Below are 25,544 nucleotides of genomic sequence, written 5' to 3'. Positions count from 1 at the left end.
TATCCTGGTTAATAATCTTGCAGCTACTTCATTTCGCTCCAATGATTTGACAAGTGTACATCCTTCCTGAAGATTCCATTCACTGTCAGGTAAACATGAAGAGTTTTTTATTTTTTATTTTTTTTACATATCTCTGCTTTGCCTTTCTTTCCAATATTAATGGGAATGTTGGGTGTTTCAAAGAGGAGAGGATGTGGCATTAATGCAAGAGCTGCTGACTTTGGTTTTGAAGGCACCAGTTTGAGTCATGCTATCGGCTCAACATCATGTGATCCAGGGCAAAATCACTTGATATACCCGCAACTGAAGGAAACTAAATTTAACCTTGATTAAAGTCACTGGTGCTTGTTCAAAGTGTTCCGATACCCCAGAGCTCAGTCCACAAGCCTGATATAGTGTATATTATGAAATATGCCATCTGTCCTCACTTCCTTCGTAGGGCAAATATAAATGCATTCTTGTGCAGCTGTTTCTGAATCTTTGGAAAGCAATCTTCTTTATAAGCGAACTATGTTAACAATGGGATGACTCTTGATGTTGCTAGATAAGAAAGGTGTATGAATGAATGAATGAATTAAAAAAAAATACTATGGGGCCTAGCTACCCGGAGGCCTTGTAGCGCTGACTAAAATGAATAACAGAGTAGGGTCAGTCCGCAGAGTATATATCTTCTTGAATTACTTATATCATATATGTATCTGATGCAGATGTCCCCTAGGCATTTTTGAAAAAGTGTGGATCGCCTCCTACTGACAACACTTGGCCATACTCCACAAAATCGAGGATTTTTCAATTGTGTCAGAAAGCAGGTTTTGCGGAACCCCTTTTCCTGATATCTTGTCTAGGGGAAATAATGTGGCACAACAGCCAGAGCTGCTGACTTCTGATCTGGGGAACCAGGTTCAGTTCTCAGCATCTGCTCAACATCCTATGATTCTGGACAAATCACTTATCTCCCAGTGCTTACAAAAAAATAAATGTGTCCTTGTGTAATGTAAACGATGCTTCTGTAAAGCGTTCTAGTTCCTTTGGGTCATGTTTGCGCTATATAAAACTGCAAAAAACATATGTGAGCCCTCCAGTTTCTAAATACTGCTCAAAACTGGAAGTGGAGCGCAACCTCAGGATGGCAATAGCAAGAATCCCTATACATGTTGACCGTCTCTGTGGAAAAAAACAGGCACACCTGTCACATGAGTTTTGCAGTGTTTTTAATTAATATATGACAAATGTTGTTGTTTATGTGAAAAAGAAAGCACTAGACTTTTCCTTTGAACTTTGTATTAAGCATCTGTCACCTAACCACAGGCACTATAAAAACTTCAGCTTACTAAACACTTTTACTTAATTTAATATTATTTGCCACATACGACCTGGACTCTGCGGATGAGAATGGCTATCAATGGTGCAGAGTAACAGCTAATAGAAAACATTTTCAAGTGGTAGTGGTGAGGGTGGGGGCTCAATGTATAAAAAAGTTTAGATAGGGGGTGTTCAGCCTAAAAAAGTTTGAAGACCTCTGTGTTAAGGTTTACAGTTAGGAAATAAAATTAAAAAAACCTTGGAATTCACTAAGAAGACCAAAGGTTACAGGGACGTTATAGTAAGGAAATTAAAAGAACCTTAGAAATTAATTGAAAAAAAACAATGGTAAAAGGGACGTAATAGTTAGGCTCAGATTACACACACACAAAACCATAGAAATTCAGTAGTTATAGTTACCTGAGCTAACTATAACTAATACCCCCACAATGCACTGCATATGACCTCACATATTACATCACTCATGACGTGGTCAATTACATCACTGATGACATCTCAAATAACATCACTGATGATATCATCCACAGAACCACTCACACACCCACACAAATACTCACACACCCACTCATACAACCACTTACACGCCCACTCATAGAACCATGCAACCACTCCCACACCCAGTCACACACTGATACAACCACTTAACTCACTTACAGACCCATGCAACCGCTCACACCAACATAACCACTCATATACCCACTCATACAGCCACAAAGCAACTCACATACCTACTCAAAGACCCATACACCTACACAGCTACTCAAACCACTCACACACCCATATAATGACTCACACCCATACAACCACTCAAACAGCCCCTCATATATCCAGAAAACTACACACAAACTCATTTACAGACCCATACAGTCACTCACATACCCAATGAGAACCACTCCCACACCCACTGACAGATCTATACATTCCCTCACACCCACTCACACACCCAAACAGCCACTTAGACACCTACTCACACACTGATACAATTGTACACAAAGAATAGTAGTTTAACTTATGCAGTAGCTTGGTATCTATCATTAACTTTCAGAAACGTTTATGAAACACTTACACATACTGGATTATGTCATTAGTGATGTCATCAGTGATATCACTGACCATGTCATCAGTGAAGTAATATGCGAGGTCAAAAGCAGTGCATTGCGAGAGGCGTAAGTTATAGTTAGCTCAGGCAACTATAACTGCTGAATTTCACTTGTTTTGTATGAGTGAAATCTGAGCCTAACTATAAAGTTCCTGTAAACTTTGATTTTACAGTGAATATATATAGAGAAATACACTACAGAGTATTATAAAGTGTCTACTAAGAAAAGTGTACACTCTATGCAAAACTTGGAAGAAAAGACACTTTTCTGTTAAAGTATGCAACATCTGAAAGTGCTAAAGATTATACTACCTGCAACCTTCAAACTGTGGTAAAGGTTTTAGAGACAGTCCGTTTTCTGGAACAAAACAAGCACATGTGCATAGCTTAATATCTGGTGAACACAGTCTTAGAAATTGTCATGCTGAGACAATTCTGTCTAATAACTCAAGGCTGCTTCCAATATTTAGGCCAAGATTCACAAAAGTTTAGTATCAGGTTAGCATTACTTTTTTAACACTAAAACATTTAGGGGATTAACAAACCAAAGCAAATTGGTATTTGCGTTGGTTTGTATGGAAAATTAATGCAAAGCAGCACAAAATGCTGCTTTGCATTACTTTAAATCAAGGGGCGTTACATGGGTGTTCAAAATGTTAATGTTGTCATTGACAAATTCACCTATCTATCACATTACTTTAACCTTTTTTCCAGTGAATTTCTAAGATTTTTTTTACAAAACAGATCTGTGTACCACACCTAACTATAACGTTACTATAACCTTTGTTTAGTCAATAAATGTTTCATTTTTTCAAACATAAAGTAATATTTAATTACCACCCACCACATGCAGCCAAACCCATGTTGCACACAGCATTTGGCTGTGCGCAGTGGGGGTAGGTCACAAGGCCTAGCCTGCGGCCAAGCCCTATACCCAGCTCCAATAAAGGGAGCCAAGCCCACACTACACAGGGCCTTCGTTCGTGTGGAGAGCCCCAAGTCCCCCGTTGCCAAAGTCCCCCGCTGCCCCAACTAGCTTGCTGCATGCAGCAAGAGCAGGTATTGTTCCTGCCCAGAGGGAGTCGCTTCTAATGCTGCTCTGTGGAGGCGGGAGCAATATTTTGTTCTGGTTCCCTGAAACAGATCAAAGGTTTTCTCCCAGTGGGTGGGAGCATTTTGAAAGCTCCCACTAGCTAGGAGTGGACTTGCTGATTGCTACCGTTTGGTGGGTGAAAATACTCCTGCTAAGTGAGAGCAAACACAGATTTCTCTGCTTGTGCAGGCAGGGAAACCACTATTTCCTGAGGGTAGGCTCCCTTGTGAGCCGGCCCGAGGGATGGGGTTCCGGGTCATTGATAGGTCAGGTAGGCCCATGCCCAATTGTAAGTATTCTCGACCCTAGGGGTGGGCTACCTAGGGTCTTTTGCAGCTCAGGGAGGGGGCCACATGCCCTCTCTCCATATAAAGTATGTTTTGCCTAGGGTGGGCTCCCCTGGGCCTCTGGAGGCATTTTTCTATATGTAAATACCCTCAAAGATGTGAAGTAAAGGTATTCCAGATGTAATCATACTCCGGATGTACTAGCCACAATGCAATGACCCCTGTAATGACTCCTGTGACTCCCAATGTATTTACATTTGAGGAAAGGGGTAACAACCATCTTTCCATATAGACTTCAGGGTACACATGTGTGATACCAGGTGTCTACAGGTTAAGAAGCTTAGGAGGCAGTAACTGATCCAACAATATTGCGATAACACAAAAGTTAAGAAGTGGGAGTAAGCTACATTTGAATGTACAAATAGCAATACTTTCTGATTCATCAAATCATTATCTCAATTCAGGGATAAAAGTAGGTGCCATGCAGAGTTGTGTTAACCTGTTCATCCAACTGTAGAACTTCACCATCAGAGGCAGTAACAGCCACAACAGTCATGCCTTTATTGGGCCCTCTGTACACAGCTGAGCGAGGTCCATCTTGTGAAATACCAGCCTGGAAAACAACAACAAATTAGACAGAAGGCAAACTTAATGACCAGAGATAAAACACAATAGCATGCTTAAATACTGTATCCAAAATATTGATGCAATTTCATGAACATAAATATATATGAATATAAAGAGATGTGTATCTTCAAAATGGATTCATATGGAATTAAGAATAATTAATCTATACTTGACTTTATGATATTGTGGTAGTCGCTGTTGTGCCTATGATATTTTGTAGCACTATGTATTTGCACTCGGTATTGTAACATACAACACTCAGCCATGACATTACTAAAAGATGCTGGATGTTGTAGAAAACTCAATGATCATATTGTTTGTCACATTCAATTCTTTATCTTCTCTATGAATTCTATACGAATATGTGACGTAACAACGTGATCATTTACATCGCGGTACGTTACATCGCTGTAATTACAACGCAAGTCGTTAAAACGACTTGCGCTAGAGGTGCTGGACTTAGGAATAGAATGATTTACAATTCCAACTCCAGTGTGTGTAACAGTAGGGATGGTGTTGGAATAGTAAATCATACTACTCCTTGGTGTAGAGCGCCATCCAGCGCAAATCGTTATAACGACTTTGGATGTAATGACCGCAATGTAAATGTATCGCGGTGTAACGACTGCGTTGTAAAGGTCAATCACCATGCTATACAGAAAGCAATGCTTAGTTGCTATTTAATCCCAGCGGTTGTATGATGTTACAACGCAATCTTTTAGATCGCAGTACATCACAACACAGGTTTTACAACGCAAGTCGTTACCACGACTTGCGCTGTAGGGTGCTGGACTTAGGAATAGTTAGATTTACTATTCCAACACCAGCCTACGTACAGTAGGGAAAGTGTTGGAATAGTAAATCTACTATTCCTTAGTCTATAGCACCCTCTAGCACAAGTCTTGGTAACGACTTGCGTTGTAAAAGACGTGTTGTAATGGCAGCGCAGTGTTTTGACCGCGTAGTCATGGATGTTCCCCATACCAGCACTTGCAAAGCTAATATTGTAGGCTTTAATGTGGTAAGCGGCACGTGCAAATGCAACACACATGAACGTAATTTGTGCGTGCCCGTGTTTATATGCGTTGGCACATTACAGCCAGACCTATACACTTTGCAAGTGCTTGTTCAGTCCAGATGTTTTTATTCAGGGAATTTATCAATATTTCCAGGTTTGCAGAGTGGTATACTAAAGCATCAGTGATGTACAAAACGGAAGGGCTAATGGAAGCCATTTGGAAAAGAAAGACAGAAAGAAAAAATTTAGTATATTAACATATCTATGCCAACCATAAAGTTTGTATCAAGGGAAAGTGTAATTTGTGTAAAGATCCTGAGGTCACTATTAGCAGTTGGCGTCAATTATCTGTGTATGAATATGCTGAAATTGCAAAATGTGACATATTCTGATATTCTACAATCTAACAAGGTAGGCAGGTTTTTTTGTTTGGTCTCTATGAAACATTTCTCTAACCATTTCACCCCTTCTCCATATCCTTGAATCTACACTATCCAGAGTCAGGGCGAGCAGAGTGAAGAGAGCCAAGTAAGCTGCCAATCCTAACAGTTTTGAGTATTTAATCATCCAAGTATATAATGCAGGATTACAAAAATAGAATCCTGGTCCACACTATTATTGGAAGAGTTGCAAGCTTCACAATGGCCTTTCCGTACCTTCCCAACCCGTAAACAAGCTAAGCTTTTCTTGAGGAAGTACCCGTCCAGTCACTTGTTACATGCACCTGGGCAGCACAGCAGTACTGCAGAGCAACTGCACAAGACAGACAACTCAACTCTCAAGGCCATCAGGATTACTAGGACATTCTTGGGTTATGATACTTCCAAATGAAGTTGAATATGATGTTGTGAATCTCAGTATTGTCATCTAGACAACACAATTGGCAAAACCAAGAAAAGGAGCAGGTGATGAACAATCCTTTTCACAACGACCCCATTTCTCAATCAGAACGTGAACAACTTATTCCACTTTGCAAAGCTGTTATCTGAATTGGGTGGAATGATTGGCATGGTGTAACTGTCCTGTATTTCTGAGCCATTTAACCAGTTACTTTGGTCAAGCAGATGCCTGAGGGAGCTAAAAATGTTTGCTGATTTCCAGGGCCACCACTCTAGATGTCAAAGTCAATAGCTCGTGTTTACTCAGGGACCTTAAACTGTCACATCAACAAACCTGCCCAATCTCCTGTAGAACTGCAGAACAAAGATGGTAGGATCACCTTAAAAGACTAGAGTCTTTTTAACTATTGAGGCATATCTTACTGAGCAACCATTGGAAATTCATGTAGAGTCTAGTGTGGGAACCTGTTTCGCTTTTGATAACAGCGAAACTGACAGGAACAGAAGAGACTGTGGTCCTTTCTTTCTTTTTTTTTTAAAGCAGACTCCCCCCATTCAAAAGTTAAGCCCAGATATGGCTGATGAGGTATTGCCTGGCTTAGCAACAGTCTCAGGGCCATATGTATCATCCTGACCATTTACGATTTCTAAATAGCGATTTTTAAGGAATCGCTATTTAGAAATCGCAAAATGGTATGTATGTAGGAAGTCGCTTCTTTTTAGCGATTCCTTAACATTCCTAAATTGCGATTGGCAAATTGCTAATCGCAAATTTCCCATTCATTTCTTTGGGCCAGGAGGACAATAACCACAAAAATTTGAAAAAAGGGTCCAAGGGATATATAATTTAGAGACCCACACCTGATCATATCCCCAGCTCCTACTTAGTGTATAACACAAGAAACACAGGGGGTCTACCAGCTTAATACTAGAGCTGTACTGTCAAAACCGAGTCCACAAGATCTCAGAGTGTGTATATCACAAAGACAGTGTGTTTGAGAGAAAAAAAGAGAGGAATAGGTGAACTATACATCCATAGAAGGGACCGTTACATCATAGGGAATTGATAAATGGCTAACCAGTCCTAAACAATTCAGATCGGGTTTCCATCAAACAGACTTAATGATCAGTCATATAATTTGGCCAAACTCTTGTGCATAAAGGTTGATCCCTTGATCATAGGGAAATTAAAATAGGATGGGATGCCCTCCTTCTGACAACTTTATTCTGCGGACAAGACACACCTCCTAATTAAAAACCAGAACAGTGCAAAAAAGACAGTAACAGATATCTGCCTAAAAAAGGGCCAGGAGGCCCATAAGAATGAAGGGGGAATTTGCGATTAGCAATTAGCTAATCGCAATTTAGGAATATTTTCAAGGGTGCAGGGGTGTCACAAGAACACCCTGCTGCACCCCTGAAAATGACATGTGTTGGCATATGGCGCCCATACATGCCCTAAGGGCATGTATGAGCGTCATATGGCACCTTTGGATTTTAAATAAATTGCTTTATTAAAAGAATTCGTAACTTACCACCAACTAGAAGTTGGTGGTAATTTGCGAATCCTTATGGGCATTTTTGCATTAATTTTCCGTTGATACATTGCATTTAAGGAATCGCACAATTTGCGATTCCTTAAGTGCAATCGCAAAATAAGGAATAGCAAATTTTGCGATTCCTTATTTTGCTGCCAAAATGTGTCATAAATACCATTTAGCAAATTAGCATTCGCAAAGGCCGAAATTCGCGAATGCTAATTTGCTTGATACATATGGCCCTAAGTTGCTAGACCAACCTTGTTGCAAATGAAAAGTCACTTGGCTTTCATCCAAAGTGGATAATGTTGCAGTAAATCTGGATCTTATGCAGGCTGAACTTGATACTTTCGATGACACAGACTCCATATGAGTTTATAGAATGTTGCTCATGCTTTATCAACAGAATTAAAAATTACTGTGGCCAAAATGGATGTTCAGAAAGCTAGGGCAGTAAGCAACATTCACAGTTTTGGGAAGCACGGATGAGGAGGAAAAGTGCTTAGACTCCTGGCACTGGAGCTAAATTTACTATGCGGTATTACAGTAAGGCTAGGTTGTACTCAGAAGAATGATTATGTAGTTGCTATTAGTAAATTCTACTGAATTAATCTAAAACAATACTTAAGAAAGTTTCAGTGTGTTGGGGCAGAATTGAAATCATGAAAACTGTTTGTGTCACACTAGTGGTGATGTTTTTTTGCACTTCTTCTCTACTCGCAGCCTCGCAGCCTCTTTATCACGCATGTCTGCAAGCGTTGGGACGCCCCGTTGCTGGGGTAGCCATGCACTATATAAAACAACTTAACATAACATAACATGCGTGAACCAGCAAGTGGATAGCACAAGTTGTGTTTATGTGGAGATATCCTCTATTTCTATTTGGTACCATTCAAATGCGGACATCTTCAGTGGAACAGTCAGCAGTCTGTCATAGTGAAACTCCAGTCTATAAAAGTGCTACTGAATGGTGAATAGGTATGCAGCTTTTTAACATGGCTCTGTGATGCCTCAATGGAAGGAGCTAACATCGACTAAGTTCTATGCTCCACAGGTTACGTGGGGCAGGCAGAATATTTATTTTCTTTATGGGAGACACAGTGTGCACACAACTTCTTGCAGAGCCAGCCATTGAGAAGGGATTTGTTCTGAATGGAAGGCAAATGGAAGTTAAGTGCTTGGTCGGATCTGGTGGAGCCATGCACCGTGCAAAGTGATACATGCAGGGATATGTGCAGGGTGAAGACCACAAATGCAGCGTGGCCTCTAGCCTGCACTTAGCTGAGCTACACATAAAATGTCAGCCTGATCCGCTATCATCCAGTAAGGGCTAGTTGATTCACAGAATAACTGTCATTATAGATTGTGGACACCAGCACTGGTGCACGAGTATTTTATGCTGCAATGTCACTGAAAGTGCAGAGTTCCATAGTGCAACATTCTTTAAAGAGTGGAACGTGATACCGTTTAGATAATGAGCTGCAATACCATCACAGACTTGAATGATTAGGGAATCATTGTGTTACTTATTTCTGATGGGAGACCTAAGTTTAGAGACTTGGCATTCCCACTGTGCCTAAAGACACTTTAGAGTCAGACTGCTCACTACTACGCCTACGGGTTGTCAATCAGTAAATCTTGATTTATTTAGTTCCTATAAGCGATTCAGTAGTCGGTGGAGCTGGTGATGTTACTGGATTTAAAGAGGGCTGGAAGGCTAAAGTGATGTAGGTCAAAGTGACTCCAGTGCAAGATACTCTGGAGCTAATTTATGAGCCCCTTGTGCCATCGATGCGCCACGTTGCATGTTGCACCGACGGCGCAACCTGCTGTGGGAAATTTACAAGCATAGGTAAAGCCACCCTACGTGGCTTTACGTGTGCTTGTAAATATCGCCCCATTTCATGCAACACGTTGTGTGTTAGGGGCGTGACGTGGGTGTTACTGTGGGTGTTCCCATGTAACACCCATGTCCACTGATGAATTTCCAGATTTACGAGCAATCGTAAACCTGGAAATGCGTCAGGATGCTATGCCACCCCTAGAGATGGCGTAGCGAGGCGAAACGAGGAGAAATGTTTTCATTTCTCATGTTTTCCTCTTTCAATGCGTGCTGCATTCTAGAGTACGTATTGGAAGAGGAACTCACCTCAATTTTTTGTTTTTGTGCAGGAAGGTGCCCCTTCCTGCACAAAAACAATCTCTTCAGGACGCAGGCACCCTTGCACCATGGTGCAAGGGTGCCTGCGCTGGTGCATGGCAGCAGTTTGTGTGCCAGTGCTGTAAATATGTTGCATCCTTGTGCCTCGAAACAAACACAGTGTGGGGCAGCAAAATAACCTGCGGCACTGTGCTGCATTAGTTTCCCATAAATAAGCTCCTCTATTGTTTTATTGGAAGATGGGTTGGTTCCTGAAGGTTACTGGATGAATATCTAAAGCATTACATCTGGTGATTGTGAAGCCGGCTAGGAGTGCAGGGTAATATGCGAAAGTTGTTAATGGATATGTTGATGAAAATGTTATTATGGATGATACAAGTCTGCTTCTAAGTTACAATTGCTGCCAGCTGTTCACTATTCAAACTGGCAAGACAATCATGATATTGACATTAAATCTGCTGGAACCGAATAACAACATAAGGTAACCAGCAAAATGAATATACTTAAAGTATAGATTCTTGAATTGCAGTAAACTCACAAAAGAGATGATGGCAAATGAAGGTTTGCACATGGAGGGGGCAAAATGAAGTTTTCCGTCGCACACCAGTGACTCTAAGAGGGTACTTTGATTCATAAACACCCGGATTTCAGTCTTTCAAATGTATATGTAATGAGAAAGGACCGTATGCTATGTTTTATGGAACAATGGAGGTAAGCTTTAGACTCTATGGAATGTATACAGCCCTTACCATGGTGCTTTCACTTCCTACTACTTGTGAGTCAGAGGCACTTACGTCAAACCCCTACACAAATACCAAGATCGGCTGTGATTCTTAACGAGTGATAGTATTACTTTGACCTGGTCAATGTGTGGTGCAATAGACATAGGAGCTTGAAAGAGTTCACTGATTCTTTTTGTTTCCTACCTGTCAAGAATACTTTAACTCATCAAGGGCCAGATGTAGGTAGCCTAATACCGGTCGGTAACAGCCGAAATTACAGTATTAGGCTTTTCAGATGTAGGAGGTCAAAATGAAGGATTCAGTAATTTACCGAATCAGTAATTTAAGGAATCGGTAAATTACCGAATTCTTAAAATACCGATTCGGTAAATTACCGAATCCTTAATGTAGGGAGCACTCAAATGAGTGCTTTTCTCATTTCAGGATTCATTATTTACCACCAACTACAAGGTGGTGGTAAATATCGAAAACCGTGAAAAAAGCAATTTTTTGCCATTTTGAACAGTGCCATGTGGCAGACATACATGCCACATGTGCACCTGTGCACTATTCAGGGGTGCAACAGGGTGTCAATGTGACACCCTGCCACCCTTGTAGGTCTTCCCCCTATTACTGCTGAAGCGGTGCTGAACTTCAGAGAGTGGGTGGAAGCGGGGGTGACTGCGTCTTCTAAAGGGGGGAGCAACGGTAGAACTAGATCCTCCCCTTCTAAGCCTTGGTTCTCCCCCGAACTACGCATTCACAAGTCGGCCTGTAAAAAGCTTGAACGGGCCTGGCGTCAATCGTATTGCCCCTTAGCTAAGGCTGCTCTACGGAGGGAGCAGAGAATCTACTATGCCAGCATCAAAACAGCTAAGGGGGAATATTTTACTAGCCGGATTGACAAAGCTAACAACAGCAGTCGCGAGATCTTTGCGATTGTTAACAGTTTCCTCTCTCCCTGTGCTGAGCAAAGGGTGGTTCCAGCTTCTGCAGTATGGTGTGAGAGCTTGTCCGGGTTTTTTGAGCAAAAAATAGCCGCTATTCAGGCGAGTTTTAGCTCTAGCCACTTTCCGGATGGCTCTTTCCATCTTTCCCCTTCCTTAGAGGGTTCATCTCCCCGGATAGTGGAGCTCACGCCTCCCACTGCTACCGACACACTGGCCGTGATTAAATCCTTGAAATCTGGATCACCTTCTGACCCGTGTCCAGCGCGGATGTTGGCAGGGGTTGCGGAAGTGGTGGTGCAGGAAGTGACGCATATCGTCAGCCTTTTATTTAAATCAGCCACAGTTCCTGTTGAATGGAAACAAGCTAAGCTACTTCCCCTGCTTAAAAAGGCTGGAGCAGACCCTGAAGTGCTGGCCAATTATCGCCTAATTTCCCTGCTCCCGGCTATGGCAAAAATAGGAGAAAAACTGGCTTTCCGGCAACTTAATGAGTTTGTGGAATCATCTGGGGCTCTCCATCCTGCTCAATCTGGTTTCCGTGCTGCGCACAGCACGGAATCTGCTTTGGTGGAGATCTCTGAGGCAGTTAGGGAGTGTCTGGACTGTGGCGGCAGAGCAGCTCTAATTTTATTGGACCTCTCTGCCGCGTTCGACACGGTGCCGCATCAACGCCTCCTCAGTAGACTTGCGGACATTGGGGTTGCTGGCCTTGCTTTGGACTGGCTGCGTTCCTTTCTCTCGTCTCGATCACAACAGGTTTGGCTCCCTCCTTTTTCATCTTCGGCTAAGCCCCTCATGACTGGGGTCCCGCAGGGCTCCACCTTGAGCCCTCTTCTCTTTAATGTATACCTGACCCCCCTGATTGAGCTTGCCGAACATTTGGGAGCCAAAATCATCGCATATGCCGATGATACGCAGCTGTTGTTCACCTGGCCCAATGCTGTCTTAGATACCGAGCGGATTCAGTTTTGTTTATCCGCAGTTTTCAACTGGTTAGCCTCCGCGCAACTGAAGTGCAACGAGGATAAGACGGAAATACTGCTCTACGGTCAATTCCCCCCTAATTTCAGAGAAGCACTTTGGCCGGCCGGTTTCCCGATGCCCGGTTCAGTCAATGTCCTTGCCAAGAACCTAGGGGTCTGGTTCGGGGAAGACCTCCGATTTGAGGGGCATATCAAGAAGCTGGCAGGAGGCTGTTTCGGGACCCTTAAGGCGTTGCGGAAGTTTTTTCCCTATTTGCCTGCCTCAGCAAGAGAGTCAGTTGCTAGAGCTTTAATTCTCTCGCGACTTGACTATGCCAATGGCCTGCTGAGTGGATCCCCGGCTTATATGGTGAGACGTCTCCAGGTGATCCAAAACGCAACCGTCAGACTGTTGGGTAATATCCCCAGTCGGGTCAGCGCTAGGAATCACCTGCAGAGCCTGCACTGGCTGCCAGTCTCCCAGAGGATTACTTTTAAAATTTTGACCCTGGCCCACAAAGCTATCTATGGACAAGGCCCCGCCTACCTGATGAAACGATTTAGGCGCTACTCTCCTAAGCGACCTTTGCGTTCTGCCGCTCAACATCTGCTTCAGGTTCCGCTCTTCCGGCTTTCTCGGCTGGGAGGGCAATCAGTGGCGGTGAAGGCCGCCTTGGCTTGGAATGAGCTCCCTCTATCCTTGCGAGCTACGGTGAACTTTATTTCTTTTAAAAAAGGGCTGAAAACCCATTTGTTTCGACTAGCCTTTTAGTTTTTGTGCTGTGCAGGGTAGGCTGCTTATTCTGTCTTTTCTTCTTCGCGCCAGGATACTCCGGCAGTAATGGAGCACGTTATAAAACAGCATAATAATAATAATAATAATTACCGTTAATTCCCACTCATTCCTATGGGCCTCCAGGCCCATAGGAATGAATGGGACTTACCGATTAAGTAAATACTGATTCTGTAAATACCGATTCTTACCGATTCGGTACAATTTACTAAATCATTAGCCACATCACATTTACCGATTCCTAAATACCGAATCGGTAAAATTCGGTATTTAGGAATCGGTAATATGTGATTACCTACATCTGGCTCTTAGTATCAAGAGCTTGGGAGTAAGGGCATGGTTACTATTATATATATATACATGTATGCACTGTGTCAGGTCATGGCCAAATTGAGGCATTTGTCTCTCTGTCCTACTAAATCAGTACTACTCGATGGTTTCCATGGAGAGATCAATATAAATGTAGTTAATCCACCAAATGGGGCTTTAAACTAAGCATGGGTGGAAAATCCGTTCCGCTCGCGGATTTTGCGGATTTTCGGTAAATTCGCAATCCGCGAGATTCGCGAATTTCCCGCAAAATCTGCAAATCCGCGAGCAGCGGATTTTATGGCTTGCTCGCACTGTTCGCGTGAGTTCGCGGCTTCCCAGTTCAACTTCGCGCCCCGCGAATAAGCGCTAAATTGCAGAAATACGATTTTAGCAAAGCTGAAACTACTTACCAGGTTCAAAAGTTCAAGCTCATCATTAGTAGCCATTTCTTGTAGTGCTTCCTGAGGGGCCCCTCCAGAGTTCAGTTGCCTACTTGCAACTATTATGTGACCCTGCTCTGACCCTCAGAATAGTTACACAAAGGTCCTGAATTACAGCTAAGGCAGACAAGCAGGAGCCATTCTGGAAGTTCAAATCCAGTGACACATTAATCAGCCCCTAATTCATTATTGTCAGCTGGGGCAGGGCAGGTGTTGTAACTAATTTTGCAACAATGAAAGCACTTAGCAAGTGCAAAAGATCACTAATCAGGAAGCACTAAGGAAGCAGGTGCCAGCTAAAAAAATATTCTGTGACACATTAATCAGCCCCAAATTAATTCAGGTCACTTGAGGCAGGGAAGGTGTGCTTTGCTTTGCCGAAAATAATGTACACTGGACAACCAGAGGGTGCGGTGATGAAACAGAGGGTGGCATGGGTGGGCCAGAGGGTGGCATGAGTAGTCAGAGAGTGGCAGTGGTGACAGAGAGTGGCAGTGATGAAGAAGAGTGTCCCAAACAGGCTGGACACGTAGAAACAACAAGTTCGCAAAACTTGCGACCCGACAGGTAAGTTCGCGTTTGCGAAATTGTACAAAACCCTCGCGAACTGGCAGAAACCCGCGCAAACACAAAAAAAAAATCCGAAAATTCACGAGAATTCGCGGATTTTGCGGATTGCGAGTTCGCAAATCCGCAAAATTCGCGAACGCGAGATTCGCAAAATTCGCCCATGCTTACTTTAAACCTGATGCTGTTGAGAATGCAGTTTTTTGTCTGCATTGTCAGACAATATTAACCGGTTCCTCCAGAAATAAAACACTGATGATAAGTATTGTGTGGGAAGCATTCAAAGTTTTTGACAGAGATATCAGAATTTCTCTGGAGGGACATATATTGGAGACACTTACACATTTGAGAGACGCCAGAGCACTCTAATGGTAAAAAGGGTTTGCTAAAATATAAGACATGTCAAAGCATTTTGGGTGGAATAAGAATACTGAAGATTTTATTTGATGGAGCATTAGGGAGAGAAGATATATTTCTTTCATAGAATGCCATGGCACGTAAATAGGCAGAAAAATATAAGCTTTTCAAAACAATCTTGAAGTGAATGGAGAAAGAGCTGGAGATTCTCCTTGATAGGGGCAATTGAGACTGTCTCTGGGTCTGAGATTAGGGACAATGAACATATATTTTAAATATAGCAAGTTCCTGAAATAAGGGTTAATCAAATCCATTACATTTTGTATAAACTCCTCATAATTCATAGAATTCGATCACCATCTGTGAGAAAGTGTATTATTAGTTCGGGTAGATGGTAGACCACCACAAGTGACAATGGCACTATTCTTGTTAGTTCCTGTAAAGGTTTCAGTTATCTAATCCTGAGCTCCGCCCCTGGTTGGTATGGCATACAGCAGACAAGCTTAACTTATGAAAATTTATAAAGCATTTAGAAGTATCAAAACAGTTAAAAAGTCAATAACACAAAGCATTAACAATCCCATTCAAATTTACAAAAAGAGCGAAAATATAAGCAAAATGACGCCAAATGACAAATATCTAATAAGGATGAACCAAAGATAGGAATTTTTAAAGTTTGTATTAAATTTTAGTGTCAAAAAGCAAATAACACCACCCTCTGGCAACTAGTCCTGCTAGAGAGGGACTAGTTTGAGGCCGCCTGCAGTGGCTTGTGGGTCGGAAAAGAGGCCCAGGTAGGTACCGGTCAAAGAGTTATCTTTTGGATTTTTGAGGAACAGGGTCCTGGTGCAGTTGTCGACGAAGGGAGGAAAGCTCAGAGTGGGCAAAATATAGCATCCATGCCCAGAAAGAACTGGAAGTACGATCTCCTACAGCAGGACAAACCATTAAGATGGAAACAACCAGCGATTCAACATTAATGGTTTCAGCATGATGGTGGTCCCGGTCTCTAGAGGAAACAATTTCCCATGGATAACTCTACCCACTTTTGTAGATGTTCCTGTGTACCCTACTGCAAACAATCCCACTGTACACCTCTCTACCTACAGCCAAGGTGGCAGAACCTTTCCTTCCATGTGAAGAGCTCCTATGCCCATCCTACAGGTGTGGTCAAGGAAATGTGCAAACCCTGTTGGTGGGGGGGTGCGTGCTCTTGATGGTATCCGACACTGTGACCTGTTTATTGTGCTACCTTGCAGACTGTTCGTTGCTAAGTTTACCATCTGCGAACTGTAACCTAATGAACAATGCGCACTATGTGTGGGGCCTTGCCATACCTGTGTATTATACGTGCCATGCCCGCTGTGAGGTTGAATTTCAGTCATTGATCACCAATTGGGATGTGCCCTATCTGCATGTAACCAATCTGTATGTGACGTGATATCTAAGAATGTTTCGAAATAAAGGTTTAAAAAAAAAAAAAAAGGAAATGTGCAAACCCTCCCCTGTGGTCCCTCAAAGCTGGTTCTGGGGGCAACTCCTCTCTCATCGGGAGAGGTGGTTGGCTGGCTAGCAGAACAATAAAAGGGACAAGCCCTAGTGTGTGCTACATCTGCCAGTGACAAGGTAGGCGCCCTTTGAAGTTAATTAAGTTCCTGGGCACAGCCCAGGTGGTCATCCTTTCAGGGGAAGATCAATCCTGCTACCTTTCCCTTGGTTCTGTGAGTAACTCCACCCCTAATCAGTGAGCAATTCACCTCCTGAGTGACAATGAACACTGGCAGAAAGGCACATTTGGCTCAGGCAGGTAAATGACAACTTTCAAAAAGAATCATTTTCAAAATAGCAATATGAAATCTGACTGAAGTTTAAATTGCTATTAAAATGAGTTGTTGAGTAATTTGTCTAGCTACTCCCAAACTGATGCTAGGTATTATAAGGTGTTATAATATAACCCAGTCTTTTCCTATAGGAGAGCCAGTCTTGACACAGTGAAAAATATGACTTTAGAGATTTTTCATTGCTAGGACATGTTAAACATAAAATATATATGTCATACTTTTCAAAAACAATGCACCCTGACCTAGGATATGTAAAACAAAGTACACATGTGCTACATTTTAAATATCAAATATCATGCACCCTGCCGCATGAGCAAGTAGGACCCTACTTAGGGTAACTTAAAACTATTAAAAAGGAAGACTTAGGCCTAAATAAAGGTTCGTTTTGTCAGGCCGAATTGGCAGTTTAAAACTGCACACCCAGTGTGCAGGGGCAGTCCTGGACACATGCATTGTATTGTCACTCTAGTGGTGGCACATGTCCTACAGCCCCGTAGTGACATTCAACTTACAGACACTGGTTACACTTTTAAGGTAAGTTAAATATTCCAATCAGGAGTATTGCCATTTTTGACACATCTAAGGGATCAGAACACATGCACTGCGGACTGGTTAGCAGAGTCCCAGTGCACAGAGTCAAAAAGACCAAGAAACTCATTTCTAAACAATATATAAAGAATGTACAAGCTGAAATAACTTGTTCAAATTGATTAAAGGCATATCATTCTATTTCCAACCTTCTTAGTTAGGTCACGGTAAAGATACTTTAGAGAAGTATAAACTTTACACAATATCATAGGTATATTATTCAAAAATCCCAAACCAACAATTTATTCAAAGTGGTTCTCACTTCAGCCAAAGTGAGAAGATTTTATTCTCTAGTCACAATAATTTCCACAGATGTACTTCCTTACACAAAAAATGGAAAGTATACATTATCTGCGATTTGTGAGCCAGTATACCAAGACTCCATTTAGAAGCGCAAACCGGTGACATTGAATTTCGTTCTAGTATCCTTACGGTCGACAGGCATCGATATATCAATGGGTTTCAACCGTTAACCCTCGATGCTCTATTTCCAATTCACTTGAACGATCATTATTGTGGATTCGTAATCATTGCTCCTGCTCGCTTTACAGATCACATTCTGTCCGGTACCCTTCCCTACTGTTCAGAAATACTTTAGAAACAGATGCCTAGAGTTGACTACGTCCCCAGAAACCTTGTCCTGAAGAGACCCCGTATCAAGAGAGGGTCAAAACGCTGTTGACACCATTAAACGAGAGAGACTGATTAATACATTATTCACTATGTATATCTCGTCCTTTTAATTTTTACCAATAATTTGCTCACCTTTTACTTAGCACTCACCACGTTAGGTTATGGTCACATCACTAGGGCTCACAAATCACCATAATGTGCAGATAATGTATACTTTACGGTGACCTAACTAAGAAGGTTGGAAATAGAATTAAATGCCTTTAATCAATTTGAACAAGCTATTTCAGCTTGCACATTCTTTACATATTGCTTAGAAATTAGTTCCTTGTGTATATTATAATCATTTTCTCAATGGAAAACCCAGCTCACAAGTACGTGTGGGTAGCTCTTGTTCTTTAAAATACAGAGTCAAAAAGACAGCAGCATCAATCCCCAAAGAAATGTGGGTGATTATGTAAAAAAGAGTCATTTATTTGCACAAAACCTATTACTATTTGTTATTGTTTTACATTCAGAAGAATCACCTATTAATTCCTTTAGTGCCTGAGAGCCTATTATAGTTATACGAGATCATGATCACTTTCAAGCCAAGTCACATGATGAATATTTTAGGTAAACATCCAGGCTTTGATGCTAATTATACCAAAGTTAATCCTATCGTTTTGTTATGGTCTGCTCTTAAAGCATATTGCAGATTCAATTAAGATAGTCATTTGATCTGAGTAATATAATTCAGGCAACATACTTACAGACTTTAACGACAGCTGAAAAACAGTCTCACTGTCCGTCATTTGCGTCACACTTTTCTGTCCTAATGACATCCACCCATCATTTCCAGAACGAACACTCAGGAAATCATAGATGGGCATAGGGGCCTCCACAGATTCATCGTCTGAGATTGTATTCATCTCATCATCCTCCAGAGTCTCCACACTTATGTTGTGAACACTGCTGAAAAGGTATCTGCAAAAAAACACATTGAAAGGATGAGATAAGTTGTTTGTCTTTAAACTGGTGAGCAACTTAATCCGCGTTTTGTTTATAATCCTATTGGATAGGAATAATGAATGGGCCAGCATATTTCTATGACACATAATGTGAATGAAAATCTACATAAGTCATTGTCGGAATCCAAGATCATCCGATCCTTGATAGAGGAGGTTGCAGGGTCTTATTAAGAAAACAACATTAAGGATCTGTTGCATGGACTCAGAGATCCAAGAAGAGCTGATGAACAGCTTCAATTGGGAACAGCATAGAAAAACAAGGATGATTCAGAGCAAAGGGTTCTAAGTTCAGATCAAACTTTCTTCAGTGTGCACCACATAAAGCTACTTCATCCCCGACCACCCTAAAGCTAATGCTCAAATAACACATTCATCATCTTGAAGAATCCCCCATCCACAACACCAAGTCCAATGGTCAATTACTATGCTCCGAGTTCCCTGTACTGTTAAACTCTTTACAGTCTACCTTATACATTGCCTGGTTTACACTCCACTATTCAGTCCAATGTAGTGTACTGCTTGTATTTACCTTCATACAATATTTCTGTTCATGAATCTAATCAATTAAATAAATCCTAATATAAAAGCTTGCACATATATACTCTCTTTTTTCCAGAAAAGGATTTGCTGTGGCCATCTGGTGCAAAAAAATGTCATTTATGTACAGTATCAAACATATATTTATTATGCACAACCATAAACAGCAGTTTAAAAAAAATCACCTACATTCAGAACATCTATGCTGTTGACAAGAAAAGAACTAAAGCTGAGTTGGAGAACAGCATAACAGTTAAGGTGGCCCCAGTGGGAGGACATCTCATACAGGAAACTATAAATGCTTTTGAGATAAGGCGTGTCCAACAGAATTTGAACTCTGGGATGTGTCAATACAAGTACTCTTGCTACCCAAGACAGCAGGATATCGAGGTAGACCCAAGGATGAGATCCAGGCCTTAGTATGTAGAGCAAATGTGATAAGCAAACATGAGGCTAGCAAAAAGCCATGTTAGGAAGTATTTGGTCTGGGAGACAGAATTAAATATTGCCCCCATGGTATGATACCACAACGTGTTTATGGGTGACAGCCTGTGAAAGCAGTACACTAAGTAAGTATTGGATTGGTTGCAACAGCATCACTCCAATTACCCTTTGAATGACACTTTCAGATCTGCAGTATGAAATGTCTACTCAACCACTTTCATGGAGTTTGATATGGTTATTAAGTGGATTGGGAATATGATGCAAGCATAATGAAAATTGGGTTGTGTTTAATATCTTAACATGTGAAAGGATCATCCATAGCTACAAAGATGACTCAGTCTACAATAATTCCAGTCCTGGGACACAGTTTAGGGCCAGATGTACGTACAGACAGGTTGTAAATAAAGGAATCAAATTCTGCCCTGACTTGTCTGTAATTTTCCAATGCAACCTGTTAGACTGGCGTCCTTGGTGTGGTTTCCGCCTAACTTTTTGCCTTCAGACCTCCTGTTTTTGCCGAGTTTGTTTTAACTGGTCTTAGGACTCTGCACAATTTACGTCTGCTTAGCAGTGCTAAAGTGCTTGTGCTGTCTCATTAAAACATGCTAGATGCTATACCCAAGTGCCATATTTAATTTACTTGTCAGTCCCTAGCAAAGTGGCACTACCACTTCCCAGGGCCTGTAAATTAAACGCTACTAGTAGGCCTTCAGATCTGATTGTGCTACTCACTTAAGTAGCACTGTAAACATGCCTAGGGACTGCCACTGCAGCCTGTGTTTGTGCAGTTTTAAGCTGCGATTTCGACCTGGCAAAGTTAATCTGATTGTGCCACTCACTTAAGTAGCACTGTAAACATGTCTCAGGACTGCCATTGCAGCCTGTGTTTGTGCAGTTTTAAGCTGCGATTTTGACCTGGCAAAGTTAATCTGTTAGTGCAACAAAAACAAACAAGAACGAGGTAGCTACCATTAGGCCCTATTGACACAAATGTCATTCACTCATGTTCCAGGGGAACCATTGGGTTATTTAAAAGAACCCTCACCCGTCAACCTAGTGGGTGGCATGCTTAATCATTGGGTTCCCACTCAAGATGCCTAGCGTATCCCAGGCGTGCTGCGACGCCTGATTACAGTGGGGCCGGGTTATTTTAAATAACCTAATGCTTCCCCTGGAACATGAGTGAATTACATTTGCGACAATAGGGCCTAATGGTAGCTAGCTCGCTCTTGTTTGTTTCTGATGTATTAAAAGGGAAGAGGAACAAGCCAGTTTGCATCTTCTCGCTCTCTTTTTCTGATTATTCTGAAAGTTAACCTTTTGCCAGGCCCAAACCTTCCTTTTTAATACATATGTTACCCCTAGGGTTGGCCCTGAACAGCCCAGAGAACATGCTGGAATGTATTTATAAAGTAGGACATGTACTTTTAAGTCTTACATGTCCTTGTAGTGAAAAACATTTGTTTTTCACTGTTTCGAGACCTACCTCTCCCATAGGATAAGTGTAATTACCAAATGGGAATAACTAGTTCATGTTTGGTGTATCTGGAATTGTAGTGAAAAAGCCTAATTTATGGTGGTCAGATTTAAAATTAAATTTTGAAAAAGCCACTTTTAGAAAGTTATTTCAAAGGGTTGGGTCTATCTATTCAGCAAGGTTGACCAACATAAAAATCAACAAAAGAAACACTTTACCCTGTCTGAAACAATTTTAAAAGCACAAAAAGTTATCGCGTGATCAAGAAATGTAATTAGCATGACCACTTTCTTTTTCCATAATGTTTCTTCAAACTTTTTTCTTGGAACATTTTACATAAACATATCATATACATAAATATCATATTCATCAGTCAATGTCAGATATACCTATTTGTCTCACATCACAATTCAATATTATATGAAAAACATAAATTATAAATGTTCCAAAAACAAAAAATTCAAAGCAACAATATTTGTAATATATTAAAATTCACCAGTTCTCATCATTGAACACCAGGAGTATCATATTCTTTTCAATTGTCCATAATCCTAAGGCAAAGTATTCACAGGGTTTGTAACAGCTTGTTAATTGAACCAAAAAGATGGAACCCAGTCTTTAGGGTTGCCTCCACATTGAGGATGAGTTTCTACAACTCCCTAATGCGTAGTGCATTTTGAACCCCGTAGATTTGGGGTATCCTCAGGACCAAGAACTGGGAAGGACTGTGAAAAAATGAAATTAATTGGTACATTGGTCTTGTGAGAATTTTGATTTTAATTCAACCCCTCACAGCTGCTTATAATTTTTACCTTCTTTTGCCGTCTGTTCCATGTGTGTCTAAAACAGAAAACAAAAGAACAGAACCATCTGGTTACAGTCAAGCCTCATTCAGTGTTAAGCTTATGTGACAGCTAATATTTGTTGTTAAAAATTAGACTTACGCAACCGATGGGCGCATTGCCTAAATGTATACACACTTTTTCTGCTTTGGGGTTAAAGGGCAATGTTCTCAATGGCTTTTATTTTACTCAGTAAGAGGGCTGTATTGTCAGAATGCTTGTATTTGGTAGCAGTCGCTGTATCAATATCATTGCCTTATTTGTAAGGAGAAAACTAACAGCCTGATTCATCAAGGTACGGTTTTGTGAGTCTCTAATAGAGATTCATAAGGAATCGCTATTAGAGACTCGCAAAACGGTATTCATGTAGGAATCGCAAAATAAAATGCGATTCCTACACGTTCCTTATTTGCGATTAGCAAATTGCAAATCGCAAATAAGGAAAAACTCCCCATTCATTCCTATGGGCCAAAAGGCCCATAGGAATGAATGGGGAGTATTCCTTATTTGCGATTAGCAATTTGCTAATCGCAAATAAGATAGCGATTTGAAGGGTGCCAGGGGTGTCCAAAGGACACCCTGTAGCACCCCTCAAATGCACATTTGAACAGGTGTTGCGCACACACATGTCCAAAGGACATGTGTGAGTAACATGCAAAAGAAAAAATTGCACTAAAGTGCTTCTTACTCTTTTTCGCAATTTACCACCAAGTCAGACTTGGTGGTAAATTGCGACCAAATATTGCGATTTCGCAATTTCTAATTGGTTGTTGAATTGCATTTAAGGAATCTCTATTAGAGATTCCTTAAATCCAATTCCTCGCAAATATGCGATTTCGGTAATAGCGATTTTTGCATTTGGGATGATGAATCCCATATGCAAAAATCGCACTCGCAAAGGGCCAGATTCTCAGAATGTGGCCCTGTGCGAGCGCAAATCAGCTTGATGAATCAGGCTGTAAGTTTCAATTACGTTTAGTCTTATAAATGAATGCATTTCAAGCCATCAGATCTTAGTTAATACTAGTTTTTTGATCAGGGACAGCTTACATGTTTTAATCCATATGCGTTCATGGACATGCCTAATCTGCAGCATACACCATTAGTGCAGGGGCACATCAGACAGGGTCTAACCGCTGCTGATCTTTTCTGTGATTTAATTCTTGGCGAAGGATGCTTGCCCTGAAGCGATGAAATTGGGCACTTTTATTAGGCGAGTGGAGCATCATGCTATTGTGGTTTCTTCATTGAGATCTTCAGTCATAAGATTTTCTTAGTTGTGTGCCACTTTTGCCAATCCTTAAAGAGTCGTATAACGAAATAAAATAAGTGAATTCATACGTTTTGCAATTCTGATATCTCATTTAATCCACATATAGCTGTATTGAATAACAGAATTCAGTAAGCTTCTCTTTGATTTAGACATCTGTCTATGTCACCCCCTCCAGGGTCAGGCTCTTCAAACCATTTTCCATATGCTTTCTTTTGTTGAAATGATTTACCATTGCACTGAAACTATTTTTAAGGATGATTCTTGATTTATGTAGAATAATCTGCCATCGGATTTCCTTATTAGTTTTACCAATATGACATTTCTGGCATGGGCAGATTATGCAATAAACAATATTTTTCATCTTGCAATTTGAAAATGCAGTAGGTTTCCATTTAATGTTGTCCAAAAGAAACATCAAACCTTCAATTGTTTAGTTGCATGCAACACATGTTCCGCATTTGTAGTGCCCTTTAAGGGGTGGTAACTTCCAATGTTTCATCAAATTTCTTTTGGCTGACATTGTAGGAGTGTACGCTCATACAAGGTGTTTGCCAATACTTGAATTTTATGTGTGAAAATAGAGGTTGCTCAAATGTACTGTCCAATTTTGATAGTAAATTCCAGTTTTTAAGTATGATTCTATAAAAATGGGTAGTTTGAGGACAATATGTAGATACACATACAAGCCGTTCTGGCAAGGTTATTTCTCTAGGAGTAAACCAGGCCTTCTTAATTAATTTTTGATACGTTTGTGAGGGTACCCCTTTTCTTTAAGTTTGTCTGACAGGACGGTGGCATAATGGAAATAATTGTTTTTCTGTGTAAAATTGTGCTGGATCCTTAGAAATGGCCTATACAGCAAATTGTCTTTGAGACTTTGTGGGTAGAAGCTCTCATACTGTAAGGTATTAATTATGCCTGTTAGTTTCCGATGCAAAGTTGTTGTTAGCTGTTCCTCTACGACCTTCACTTCTACATCCAAGAAGGTAAAAACGTTATTGTTCTAATTCATACAAAATTTTAAATCGGGGGTTCTGTTATTCAGCCATCGGTGAAATTAGATAAGGGTTTCTTCTTCGCCTGTACAAATACAGAAAATGTTGACAATGAATCTCAGACATTTTGTGACCCCGTTTTGAAAAGGATTATTGTTATATGTAAATTTTTCTTTCTTCAAATTAGACCATGTACAGTATCGCAATCACTGGGGTGAAGGAACATTCCATCATAGTCCCTTTGATCTGGCAGAAGAATTCACATCAAATTTGAAATATTTCTTTTCAATGTTAGGCAAGCCAGGTCTATTATAAATCTTGTGGGGGCTCAATGTGGTCTAGAACTTGCTTCCAGGTACATTTCTATGGCTTCCAGGACTTAATCCTGGAAAATGTGGATATATAGAGAGACCACGTTAATGGTTACCAACAATTGTGCATCAGAATTAAATCCCAGGCCTTCAATTTTATTGCTAAAATCCATGATGTCTCGCAAGTATGATGGTACTACATTTATGAAGGGCTTGGGAAAGATGTCTACGTTTTGTGAAATAGGCTCCAACAATGAAGAAGAAGAAAGGTCACCCAGGGGAAATTAGTGCGTTTTTATGTATCGTTGGAAGGAAGTGCAAATCTAGATTAAGTGAAGCAAAATTTGCATCCTTTGGGTCCAACCATTGTTGAAAGCTTCTTGAGAAACTCCAAAGACTTCTCCTTGGATGGATTTGGTTGGATATGTGGAGATTTTCTGATAAAATCCTTCATCAAGAATCTGCCTATTGCCTTCTTTGGTGGAAATTTCTTTGGGCCAAAAAACCA

The 25,544-nt window shown here is 41.0% G+C and overlaps 1 protein-coding gene across 1 annotated transcript in view; it reads right to left on the bottom strand.

Moving 5' to 3' along the window:
• The window catches only part of LOC147707531 (dynein axonemal heavy chain 5-like), a 1,425,553-nt gene that overhangs the window by 844,613 nt on the left and 555,396 nt on the right, over positions 1–25,544 (bottom strand). The window contains exons 36-37 of the mRNA XM_086925656.1: positions 18,900–19,113; positions 4,302–4,415 (exon numbers count right to left, since the gene is read on the bottom strand). Of these exons, the coding sequence (XP_086781782.1) occupies positions 4,302–4,415; positions 18,900–19,113 (328 nt within the window). The remainder of the gene's footprint in view (positions 1–4,301; positions 4,416–18,899; positions 19,114–25,544) is intronic.

The sequence above is a fragment of the Lissotriton vulgaris genome, chromosome 6, assembly GCF_964263255.1.
Source record: "Lissotriton vulgaris chromosome 6, aLisVul1.2, whole genome shotgun sequence".
NCBI lineage: Eukaryota > Metazoa > Chordata > Amphibia > Caudata > Salamandridae > Lissotriton > Lissotriton vulgaris.
Note: the sequence above shows the minus strand (reverse complement) of the source record. Positions and strands in the feature narration are given on the sequence as shown.